This window comes from Pomacea canaliculata, linkage group LG7 (genome assembly GCF_003073045.1).
Source record: "Pomacea canaliculata isolate SZHN2017 linkage group LG7, ASM307304v1, whole genome shotgun sequence".
In the NCBI taxonomy this organism is placed as follows: domain Eukaryota; kingdom Metazoa; phylum Mollusca; class Gastropoda; order Architaenioglossa; family Ampullariidae; genus Pomacea; species Pomacea canaliculata.
The window spans coordinates 26,319,547-26,333,207 of record NC_037596.1 but is presented as its reverse complement, the minus strand read 5'-3'; the positions used below and the strand labels follow the sequence as shown (position 1 = coordinate 26,333,207).

General features: G+C 37.3%; 1 protein-coding gene across 1 annotated transcript; it reads left to right on the top strand.

Annotated features, from left to right (window-relative positions):
• Positions 1-3,318: 3,318 nt before the first annotated feature.
• LOC112568849 lies at positions 3,319-10,612 on the top strand. Its single transcript, XM_025246362.1, has 6 exons — positions 3,319-3,529; positions 4,331-4,618; positions 7,115-7,258; positions 8,441-8,611; positions 9,291-9,560; positions 10,049-10,612. The coding sequence occupies exons 1-6, from the start codon at positions 3,457-3,459 to the stop codon at positions 10,585-10,587; spliced, it is 1,485 nt and encodes a 494-aa protein (XP_025102147.1). The 5' UTR covers positions 3,319-3,456; the 3' UTR covers positions 10,588-10,612.
• The last annotated feature ends 3,049 nt before the right edge of the window (positions 10,613-13,661 follow it).

Below are 13,661 nucleotides of genomic sequence, written 5' to 3'. Positions count from 1 at the left end.
AAGACACGATAATAACTATATAAATAATAATTACGGGGTCAAGTTAAATTCGGAAATTGGGAAAGTAGCGTGCGTGTGTGGGCGCGTGTCTGTCAGTGGATGCTATGACTGTACATTCGGTAGTGACAGCGTTGGGGTGTTGGTGATGGCTTGGGTTGGGTTAGCAATACAGGGTAGGGCTAAAGCTTGGGCCTAAGGCTTTGTACATTATCTATGATGAGGTTATTTGTGTACATGGCTTACAGTCGCCCCCTGGTCAGGCATATCACACTTATCACCTCCATATCTAGACTTATTAACCACACTCACTCATTTATTCTTCATGGCTTGTATTTTCACATGTAGCCTCGATTTATCTTGGACGCAAGAACAAATCTTTAAGGGATTGAGTGTAACATGTCATGTTAGTACTGACATTATGTTACAGATATGAACTCTAAAATCCTAATGCCTTCAAAATGTTAGTTCTGATGATTCAAAAGGCGAAAATTAAATATGTTGCGCAAGAATTATTGTCCTGCACGAGTCACATGAGTTTACATAGGCTGCTCAGCATTGGAGTAATTGCATAATAAACACTCATCCATAATGCAAATAAAACAAACAAGTGATAAGAAAGCGCAAATAATATCTCCCTTTTCAGAAAACGCACAGATGCACACATGCTGTTGGTAGATACCTTTATCATTTCATCGTCTAATTGTACAAATGCTCTTTGCAGTGATCACTTTTCTTGTCTGTCTGCTGGCTTGGTCTCTGCAGCCGAAGAAGTTATTTGGATACCATAGTCTAGAAAATTCATCCTTCGGTTACTTTTTTATTTTTTTATCTTCCCCTTTGATTTTAACACAAAAACCTAAGTTAAACCATCCCATCTGTTTATGGTGATATTAAATGCAACAGATTTATAAAGGGACAGGGGCTGTTTTATTTGTTCTTGGTTAACTACATAAGACTTGCCTTTAAACATTTTTAAAAAGGTCTATATGCACAGATGTAGATTGGAAAGACTAGCACGACTTCAGCCTGAAGTTTTATTCTGTGGTTTACATGGCTGGTTCAAGCAGCTCGGTGCAATACGAGCAATAAAAGTCACTTTAATAAGAGAGGCCTCAGTACAGAGAATTCCTCCTTGTACTTTTTCCCAGAAAGCTGCGATAATTGGTGGCTGGTAAAATCACTTCCTGTTCTTTATGGATGTTAAGTGTGCTTGAGCTTTATCTTTGTCTCTCAGCCTCTTCCGATCTCAGGGCGACTGTGTAACTGTCTGTATGTACATGTGCGTGAGGATTAGCGATTAGTTTGTGGTATTAGTAGGATTAGTTTGTGTGAATGTGTATGCACTGCCATGCGCTCAGACGTTTCTATAATGTTGTGTTCACTGACAATATTCTGGGCAAACCATCTCATCTCAAATTAAACCTTTCCCCATGATGTCCTGAATACAAACACCAACAACACAATCAATCTGCAGTTTCAAAGAACGCGTTTAAAAGACTTCGTGCAAAACATACATTTCAACTATTCACATATACTCTGTTTGTTTTAGAAATTAAACAGTTTTATTGAAATAACATATTTTAGACCTAAGCGTATCCTAGCAAACTTATATCTACAGTAATAACATTATATGGCAATGAAAAAGCTGACCCACACAAGGAGACTCTCCTGATTCTGGCTCTGTACCGGATGAGTGAGTAATACTATGTTAGGGACAGCAGAGATTCCTGTAATTTTTTTTTTTTTTTTGGCTCAGTGTTTGTCGGGAAATCTATTACAAACACCAAAAAGGTCTTTTAGTTGCCATTTGCATTTAATACAAGGTTTAGAATTTATATAAACATCATATATAACATTAAGACAAAATATCACATACACATGATCAAACGTGGATGGAGTTTAAGAGATGGATATATTAATAAAATGAATGAAGGCACAAAAATAATGTGTGATGTCTTTATGATACTTATAACTGTTTAGTAAATCATGAGGTGAAGAAGATGTAATCTAGATTTTTGGAGTTTTATATACTTTTTTGGCCCTAGCCATAGACAAAAATGTAGCTAGAAAAACAAAAATATCTAGTTGAATTTGCTTCTTTGTGGCACTTCCCAGACGTTTGCGTGTTTTTTTAACTTAACCTAAACCAGAGAGACTGCCATTGCCTCCTGCAGGCCCTGTCCAATATATTTACAACACATGTAAACACTCTCTCTCCTTATCGCCGGGATAGGAACATGAAGTGGAGGATGACACACTGTGAAAGTGTACTCAGGAAGTAACCACAGCTGCTAAAGGTTGCTAAAGTGTCTACTATCTACATTACAGACAGCTGCTGCTGACACAGGCAACTGTGACCCCGCCACTTTGAACTCCACGACCTGACACAGGCTTCTACGAGGGTCACCGTCTTCGCTCTGGAATCAACATAAACACGCGCACGCAGGCATTCATACATCACATCATGCTTTCCGCTTATTGTTGATAGATACATTTACCATTTCATTAATTGTACAAAGGTCCTTCCGAGAGATTAGTCTTCTTGTCAGTCTGCTGTCTTGGTCGTTGCAGCCGAAGATGACGAACTTCTTTGGAACCCACAGTCTAAAAAAAATCTCTTGTCAGTTACTGAACCTTGGTTTTAACAGAAAACTGTTCATTTACAACATCCTATCTGCTTAAGTTGACAATAAATATGAGAGATTAATAAACTGACAATGGTTGTTTGTTTTGTTTGGGATTAACTACATAAAACGTTCCTATAAACTATTTCTTTAAAAAAAAAACTACATTCACAGATGTAGATTGTAAAGACTAAAACAACTTCAGTAGGAAGTTTCATTCTGTGGTTTACAAGCAGGTTCAAGTAACTTGTTAGCATGCAAACATTAAAAGTGACTGACAAGAGAGGCCTCAATACAGAGAATCGCCCATAAAACTCTTACAGAAAGCTGCGGTGGTTGGTTGTTTCTAAAAACCTCTTCCTCTTCACTTCCTCTTCACGGATGTTAAATGTGCTACGGTTTAATTTTGTCTCTTCCGATCTCTGGGTGACCTTTGTGTCTCTGTATGCACAAATGTATGCACATTAGAAGAGAAATGTAGAAAAAAGAGATAGCTAAATTTTTGTAACTTTACAAAATAAGCGACCACTACTATCATGAAAGACACGTTACCTCATTTCTAAATAAACCTCTCCCGATGATGTTACAGATGAAAGATGATGTACACTGTAATACTTTAAGTAATGTATTGTACACATTGATACTGTGTCACACTGTAAGTACTTCCTGCTGGTGTAGTGCGGGCGGCGCCAGGACAAGGACAGTGCTGTTCACTTCACGTCCTCCACCAGACGGCGTCGTGGTTGTTGTAGTCAGCGAGGGCGAGTCTGTAGTCAGACGATGTTGGCTTTAATTCACTGTTGTCCTCAACTACACTCGTGACCTGCTGACTATGACTAGTCATCAGATGGTCAGCCTGTGTGTCGTTGTGTATTTCTTGATGACCGTCAGTGCCGCGTCGTCTGGTAAGTTGTTAATACTAACTACAGCTTCTCGGACATATATTAAGTATGTTGATGAAGTGGCAATGTACTAGTAGACAATTCCTCATCAGTTTGTGTTCTTACACGGTTATGTTTCTGTTTCTCTGAATCCGCTTGTATCTGTGTGTGTTGGGGAAGAGGTGGAACGCGTGTGAGCGTGTGTATGTGCAGGCACGTAGTAATGTAGTGTAAATGTATTCTATGAAATAAATTGTATTATTGTATATATTTCAATTATTCCTGAGAAATGATATTAATAATACACTTTTTTCCTCTAACACCTGTAAATAGACCTTTCGAATTAGTGCTCTCAGGCTTCAGACGCCTTGTTTGTTTAATCCACACTTTGCAGGAGATTCCAATGTATCATGCTATTCAAGACCAACCTTCAATACTCTGTTAGTGTTGTGTGTATCAGTCTTACTTTACACGTCCACCAAGCGGAATCCAGTCTACACCTATTTAAATCAGGCCTCCTGTTACATCTGATTCAAAACCTTTGATCGCTTGTACAGGTCTTCCATCCATTGTATGTACCCGTTAGTAACAATAAACATATCACTCTATATCGCCAGGTAAATTCCCTGTCAAATAAAACATCAACCCCACTTTTCGTAAAATATTTTTTTTCCTCGCGATCTGTTGTAGTGCCAGTATTTTGTAGTGATGTAGTGTTTTAGTTGTTTTTTTTCCATAATTGAGGGCTACTTGTACAAAAGCGTAAACTTTGCTTATTCTGTTACACTCGTAAATAAATGTTTGCCATTTGTCTTATTTTTAAAGAGAATCAGTATGCTCCTGAAATCACAAGTTACACAGACAAGAAGCTATTTTCTGCTGGGGAGACAGTTTCTTTGACCTGCAGAAGCAGAAACACTGGAAATACTCAAAGTGTTTTAAGCTGGCATAGTTCCCGTAATGGCGTTCGGAACATCACACGTCAAGTCTCGGACGGGTCTATACAGCTCGATATTTTACAAATACCAACTGAATATGATGGGATGAGTGTGACGTGCGTCGAAACAGGAAACTTGGCGGAAACCCAATCTTCTATCACGATCCGTGTTGACAGTAAGTGAATGCTTGTGAACATTAATAGAAACTATTTTTGTAATCTTCTTGTGATAATTTTGACCGTGATTTTAGACAAGATTATTTATTAAGACATAGATATTAAACAGATACAATTATTGACCATTGCCAATCCTCATCGGCAAATCGTTTGCATGACTGTAGTCGTCTGTTAGGAGAGCCCACTATTGTCTATACTGTTAAACATCTTAAAGAACATCATACAAGAAATCCTTGATAACTATCACACTCCCATGCGCATGTGCCACCTGCACTTTGAAGACAACAGAAATGTGATGGCTGGCACTAATAAAGAGGTGCATTCGGGTTTTTTTCCAAGCTTCAGACTATCTTTGAGTCGGGTTGACACCGAGGTGGATAGAGGCAGGACTGGTCATAATAGTGAAGTAGTGGACTAACTGTTCCATACAGGACCTGCTTACTATCGTTAAATACAGGCCTCAGTGTTAAACCTTGTTGACCCTTTTATCTATCCAGGCTGTTCCCATGGATGAACAGTTCTAATAGAGTAACAACAGCTCGTTACTTGTTACCAATCAGGGTATGTTTGTGTGTGTATATATATAGATAAAGCTGCTTCAATATGAGATCTATCAACTTGAAAATATTTATTTTAAGCAACATTTTCTTTATTTCCGACCTTCAATTTCAAAGTTGTTTGAGTCAATAGTTTCGCCTACTGGTGTAAACTGTAAAAATAACTAGAGAATAAGGATACATTTTGTCACAATAAGTAGTTCATAGCCTTAGAGTCTAACCCTCTACCTGAAAAGAGTCCACGCTGTGATTATCCTTCACAACAAAATGTTCTTTACTTCACTGAAAGTTGCTTATTCTCAAGCACATCAGACATTTAAAGAACAGCAATGACTGCTACTTGGTAATCAACCATGAGAACCAACTACGACTGAAAAAGAGAAATAGATTATTTTATGCACACACACACCAACATCTTACCACAGTCCTAGACACAAGCTGCATGAAGAACAAATGTTGGGTGGGGCCTGGGTTGTCTTAGTCAAACTCAATGTAACAAACAGAATGTGTGCAAACTGGCAATAATGTAAAATATTCCTGACAAACAAAGTGAAAAAAATGCTATTTAGTGAAGTTTGTAGATATCACAACATTGTCAGCCCCCTGAAAGGCCAGACAGCTGGTGATTTTGCCCTGGTGCAGTTAATTTGCAAATATCAATGGATAAAAGATATTTCTTGTCACAGTAAGCAATACACATATACTCGTCAAGTCTAACCCAGTAAATGTCAGAAAATGTCCACATTGCGCTTACTCTTTACAACTATTTATTAGAGTGAATACAAAATGTCCTTATTTAATTGAAAGTTATTCTCGAACACCTACGAGAGAGAGTGGAGATTGAAAGCACAGTACTGATGCCTAAGTAATAATCAACCATAAAAACTATGTAGGTTTTACTGTTTACACTTACTTTACGATGGTAAATCGAAAGTCACCTCAGTAAGTGAATACAAGTAAACTATTAATCTTAACATTTAGATCAGCAAATAGTAATGTGTTAGCTGGACACTTTAGGGGGCAGTCCATGGCCAGTCATCACCACGAACAGGTAAGTGCCCACAAAATGAAATAGTCAAAAGGTAATCTCTCTTACCATCTCACTCTCTCCCCTTTAGTCTCGAGACTTATTGTACCATTGTCTCGCTCGTTAATAAAACATCCTCGTAATATTACTAGTTATTTAATCTTCCACCATTTACAGTCTCGCATCAAGAGATAAAATAAACATACATGCTTCGAATTGTACTACTGTTTGCAGTATTCAACCCATGGTTTAGGACAGCAGTCCTCTCTGTGATATGATGTCCTACCATATCTTCGATACTTTAAGCTTCGTGACTTTCTGTCTTGGAGAGGTTCATAAGTCTCTGAAGGCATTTTTGTTGTTGCTTCATGCACATTTTTCCTTTTATGATGGAGTTTTTATTATCCTTTGTGGATTTTATTTTTCTCTCCAATGATGGTTCTATCTGTATTTTAGTTTCTAATAAGGGGTTTGTTCTGTGTTCAAAACAGTCCATTCACAGAGGTCTATAAATACATCGATACTTCTTCTCTGCCTCTTTAGAAAGTGAGAGTAGTATTTTCGATATTTCTGCCAAGGATACATTTTTAACAGAATCTAGTGTCTGGGGTGTAAAAAATGCATTCAGCTTTGCACTTAGCAATCTTTGCAATCTCAATATTTCTCAGCATCAGCTATTCTTGAAGAGGGGCATCATAAAAACAGCAGATTCAAGAGTTCAAGTGTTTTGCTATGTCACTACCACATCGTATACCAATTATTGCTTTACAAATAAAACTGTTGTAAAAGTTTATATTGCATCATCTAGATGTTAATGTCCATGTTTGCATTTTAGTAGAAGAGAAAAAAGACTTTTGCTCAATATTTCGTCAAAGCTAAGAAGAAGAATACTGAATGGTGGAATATTGCAGCTTGGGGATCGTGGAGCAGCTGGACATGCAGCGTCACCTGTGGAACAGGAACAATGTCAAGGACGCGTACCTGTACTCCGCCATCCGCCACGTGCTCAGGTGATGCCAGTGACAAACAAGAGTGCCAGCGTCCGGCGTGTTGCGGTAATGGTTGTTAGTTTTGTCGCCATGGTTACTGTTGTATGTCCAGTCTTGTCACTGGTCAGGTTGCTAAGTGATCAACAGTGTCGCTCGTTTATACCAGTGAGTTTGTTAGTCGGTATCAAACATTTCCACTTGATGCATTGAGACCGTCTATCACTTCAGAACTTTTAAAACTGTGGAAGCGAGTTAATCTTCATTAAAAAAGAATATTTTTCATTATCTCCGAGAGTGAGTGTGTATCACATAAGACGAGAATGCTATCAAAGGTAAACTATACAAATAACAGCTTCATCATCTGATGACTCGCTTATGGCTAACGACAACCGCAATTGTCATCACTGGAAGTCGCCGACGGAGACTTAATGATTTCGTCATAGTGATTATTGAAATGATAATGAAAACATCTATATAATGTCAGTAGACTAGCTGTGTCTAGCCTCGTCACACACGCTAATTATAAAGGAACATTCATTACATTGATTCTAAGTTCTTTAAAATTTCAATTGTAAAATGCTGTGGACTGGTTTCCATTTTCTTACAGGTAAATAAACATGAAATGCTTACATTCTGTGACATCAATGGGTACATAATGTCACATATTGCTGGTTTTTATACAGATAACTGCATAATTATATTAATATTTTTCTCAAAAGAGACGACTAACTGAATAAAGCAAATCTGGTTACTGGGTACGAAAATCCAGTCACAAACTCTACTATTTGTTTCTTTATTCTTTCTTCTTTTTATCTAGAATTATCACTACTATGATAATACTTACACTAATACTTAATTATTTAAAAATAGTGAATTTTTTTCTACATAAACATAGATAAGCGGTTTACTTTTACCTGCTTTCTCTCTCAAATATTTTACTTGTAGCTTTTCCCTGTTTCTACTTGATGACCTAATGATGTGTGTGTGAGAGTGTTAGGTAATGAGTGGTTGAAACGATGCGATCATATTCATGCCTTTCATATAATTTACATATACTACTTTTGTATATTCTACGGCTTATGACGAAAATGTATATCACGCCCTACTTTGAAAGGGTCGTCGACCCATCAAATAAATAATTCAATTCAATTCTCTTGTTTCTGTCGACACATTTGACAAGAACCTGGTACTGAACCTTGCCGTCGTCTGCAGTCTACATCACTTATCAGCTCAGTTCTGTTGTTACAGTTCCTAGACATGGACAGTGGTACAACTGGGGCAGCTGGTCTTCATGTTCTGTGTCTTGTGGTCAAGGAACACGTACAAGGTCAAGGACTTGCTATGGACAAAACGCCTGTGGACGACCTTGTGAGGGAAACAATTCTACAGAGGAATACTGCAACGATTCGGTGTGTCCGGGTAAGTGTAGGTGACCGTCTTTAGCTTTATGGCTTCAGTGATGTCCTGTATTCTATTGTAATGTGTTAGGGTTCGCGGGAAAGTGTGTGTGTGTTTTTTCTGAACATGTCGTGGAGAAAAAGACTGAGGTAAAGTGTCTTGGTCTCTCTGTTTATAGCTGACCGTGTACTTAGTACACATGGTCTGTGTTCAAAACTGTTTTACAGAATCATTTGTTCTTCTCGGGACATGCTACCATCTCAACAACTAATGTTAACGATTGATCTTCAAAAGTTCCAATGAAAGAACACAAACATTAGTATTGGTATTGTACATGAATATGTTTACGTTGTCAAGGCTACAGCCAATAGGAAACTAGGAGAATGACTTACACTTATCTGTGGACAAATCGGACTTCACGAGATGAACTATCTTCTCAGCTGATTGGGATGTTAGTAGGTGTACATCAACGAACCACATTTTAAGCAAACAGTACCTTGTACTGATTTTTAAACGGACAGAAAAATGTACCCACCAGGCCTTTAAATCTCAAACATCATTCACAGACTCAAGCTGCCAGGTGGTTTGTTTATTGTTTCTTGACATTTATTATGTAGATGTCAAAGTTAGTATCATTATCTGTAAGTTGTGAGTTCACCTTACCTGAATCCTTAATGTCTCTCACATTTATCTGTCTCAGGTTCACCTGACATGGCCTCCCTGACCGTCTTCAATTACAGCAACTACGCTGACCTCAGATGTCTTGTCGCTAAAGAATTTGCACAGAAGCTTGAACTCTTGAAGGTTACAAGTAATGGCACACGGATAACAAAAACTTTGACATCTAGAGCAAACTATGTCGACTTTAGACTTGATACTATACAATGTGAGGATGCGGGAATATACTTCTGTAGAGCAACAAAAGGTTTAAAGATAGCAAACTCGACTGCTGTACAACTTAACATACCGTGTGAGTAAGAAATTACTTCATAGTCTATTTATAGACTGATTAGCTCACTCTGTAAAACTGACAGTGAAATAATAAATAACAACTTTGCGTCACTGTAATTTAGTCTCTAATAGGTAATTAACATCTGACCGTTAACCAGAGAACGCTCAAGACTTCGTCTTCCACCATCCTCTTTCAATTCTCTGATAAAGTCTTTCGGTCGGTCTGTTGGTCTACACAGCTCTCCACATGTGTCTTTGAACCAATATACTCATATCAGTTTGTGCACATGTTCAATATTTAACATGATGCAAACATTTTCTATTTCAAACTCTGTGTCTCGCACTCGAGTTGTCAAGTTCAATACATTATCAGCAAATGTTGTTACTGACCCAATGGCTGGTGTTTATTAAGAACATTTTATTGACAAATTCCAATTTATATATTAATGTATGTTAGCCTATCCTCATGCAAAATATTTACACGTGTTTAATTATTTTAATATGCAGGCTACCCACGGCGGCCTCCTGGCACCCCAACAACACCCGACAGAATTGAGGTCATGGAAGGGTCAGGAGCACAGTACACCTTTACAGTGATCGCTCACCCAGTTCCAACGATCGAGGATATAAGTTATCACACAGAGGACACTGTGTCGTCTTTACAGAAGGAACCAGTCAGATCTGATTTTATTTCTGGTAATTGTCAGCAGAACACACCTGATCTTCACCTGGTTACCTGCTCGTTGTCTATCACAGACGCCTTGCGGACAGATGATGGTCTCTACAGCCTCAAGGTCCGGAACTCAAAAGGACACGTGAACTTAACTTTCGAACTCAGTGTGATTGGTACGTTTTTGTACTTAGGTATATTTTACTGTTTAAGGGTAGAGCTGTCCAATTGTAGTTTCATTCGGTTTACTTTTTTTACTCCTTTTATTCATGCTCTTTCATTACTACTTAACTACTGTTGGGTTTTTTTTCTTAGTGTGTTATTTATTTGTTTTCCTGTCTCTTTTTCACTGTCCACATCTCATTCTTGTTCTTAAACGCTAAGAACATTATTCTTATTATTCAGGGCTTCTGCTAAGGCTAAATTCTTTGGGGTCCCATGGACCCCCTCCTCAGATTTTTAAGGGGTCCCTGTTCTTCGCCCAAATTTGAAGGGGACCCCATTGCTGTACGCAATTGTTTGCGTAAGCAGAAGCCCTGATATTATTATTATTATTGTTTTTGTTGTTGTTGATGTTATTGTTATTGTTATTGTTGTTATTGTATTTTTTATTATTATTAAGCTTTAAAAATTGCTTTTAAGATCGAGACATGTAGAAGACATGTAGACCATAGTTTGTGTGAACATGTAGTTCTTGTGTTTATTAAGAGTTTTCCCTCAGCAGGTATTCCTAGTATTCAGGGTAGAGTGTCCAGACGTGTCATCTCTAGACTTTTTGGGTGGTTTTGTTACGGGGAATAAAATGCAAGTCAGAATGTGGGGAAAATCTTTCACAGTTTACATTCTGGTCTCACGTGACAAAAAGTACAGACATGCTTTATAAATTTCTTCTTTTTTAACTGGAAAAAAACAGTACACACTTTAATTTGTAAGCATAGCTTTGAAACTAAAAATTTAAAACTTAAAAAAAAGTATTTATCAGTATTGTCGTAATATTACAGTCTCTTCTGCGTGCGGTAGATGGGATTTGAACCCATGACAGCTAATTGTCCCAGTAGTTGTGACGTGTGTTACCGGATTATCCACACAAGATTACGATTTTATTAGTAATCATCATGTGCAGCATACAAACAATAACCAGGGTACAGTCACTACACTTTCTCACTGACAGATGTTGTGAGATGATAAATCCGCCTTGTGTCCAGTATTGGCAAGACAATCCTGGCAAGCCAGTCTCTCTGACTTGAACATGACTATCAGGAGTCGCATTCACTCAAAATAGATCGGTTCTGACAAAATTTACCCGATGATGCATAATTCGATTATTTGACAATTAACAAAGAACAACTGATATTCCCTAGAAAAAAATTTTACATGATTAACGTGCTTTCATTGACTTTTAAGAACGCTTACTCCGACCACGTGGTGCTTGTCGATGTTTACCGCACGTGTCCTATACAGGTATTTATTGTAGTGTCTACGCATCTCTTTATCAATTTTAAAGATAATGACGAACATTTCCGTGTGCTTATCAAGCATTATTGTAGATTTTAGTAAACATGCCATTGGTTTGCTTTGCGAACTGGAGGAAATTTTTAAAAAGTATTATTAAAAACGAAAATGGATTAGTCTCCATTTACAAAATACAAACAATTTTGGATCCTAAGGGGAAGTCATTTTGGTTCGCAGAAAAAAAGCGCATTAATGTGCACGAGCTCATATTATAGTGATGTCTTCATCACTAGTTTATTTGTGCCAAAGTTGTGTTTGTAAACCTGTGTCACTATGACACTATATCGTTTAATGACCACGTGATAAAAAAATTTTCTTGTTGTTTACAAAAAACATTTCTCCCAGCAGGTGATCCATAATCTGGTCTGACATTGTCAGACTCCATGCACACAGATGTTGACCTTCTGACAAATTTTCTGTATGTGATTTTCATTGTTTTACTTGTTCTACGAAGTTTGTAAGAGCTGGGCACAACTGCAGAATTCTTGTTTTAATTATAGAGAGCTTCATAACAGGAAAGCCAACAGCAAAATTTCAGTGGCGGTTAATTGTGGCTGAGGGGAAAATACTGTTGGTGAAGTCAAGACGATCGGTGTATGTAACAAACAATAACCAGAGTGTAACCGATAGAAAATAGCATGCTTACACTTCTGTCATCAAGTAATAGGAGTAATATTTCTTACAACAATTAACCTTTTACTAATTCTTTTAATTTGGTTTTAGGCTTTTTTTCCTCAAGACTATGTGGCTATTTTACTAAAAATGCAAAAAAATCTCTTGATTAAAAAGTAACGATTTAATGGCGTGCAATGTGTTCTACTGTCCAGTCATAATATTATAAATATACTTCCCGGGGGAAAGAAATACCACAATATATTAATCAGATGGGAGGATTCTTAACTACAATATCATGATTATGTGCATTTAATAATCTTTTAATTTTCTCCATTTCTACTTTTTTTTGTCACACTGCTCACATGAAGGAGTTTACTTTTTAATTATTTTTTCTGATGTATCTTCTTCTATAAAGTACTTCTTTACAAATTTCAGTGTTATTGCCAGACTCTTTTCTTGCCAGTCCTTTTGCAGGAGAGGGAAGAGGTTCTTTGGACTCAACAGTGTGACTTGTGTGCTGCCTTCATTTCAACAGAAAACTAATCAGACAAAAACATCGGAATGTTTTTATTAGTAAACATCAAAGTGCAACTTTTTATTTGTTCTTTGTGTTTCTATCACCATTTTGTACATGTGTGTGTGTGTGTGTTTCTGTATGTGTTCCTAATCTGTTTGCTTGGGTGGAAAGTTCTACTCCACAGTGTGACACACGAAGTCATCCACTTCTTTACTTCGTTGATTTCCAATGACAACTGTCAAGATACAACACTAGAGCTTCTGAAGAATAAGTTCCTTAGTAAACATCAAGCGTCCAACCAATTACTTGCCAATTTACTTTTTGTGTTTATTACACTTTTTTCTGTTCATTCGGTATGTGTGTATGCATGTTTGTGTGTTCTTGTTTTTTTTTTTTGTATGTGTTCTTCAATCTCTGTGCCTTATGTGCGCGCTTGGATGGAAACAAAAGGAAAACGTGATATAGAAAAACTACAAAACTACAAAGAATACTTTTTGAATACAAGTTTCGTTATTATCAGTAACATTATTCAACTCGGTTCATCTCGTCTCAAAATATCCGCTAGGTGTCATCCTGACAAAAGAAGTAAAGAGCGCGAAAGAGTTCCCTTTGCAATTGGGAATAATGAAAAAAAATGGAAGCAGTCAGAAATTCAGATAAAAATTTTGACAATAAAACATTTCTCATTTACTCCTAAATTACTATTATTAGACCTTCAAACAAGACTAAGGAAATAAAGCAGTGTCCGATGAAGGAAGAGAATGCCGAAGAAATGATTAATTTGTGTTTTTGTTTTTTGCTGTTCA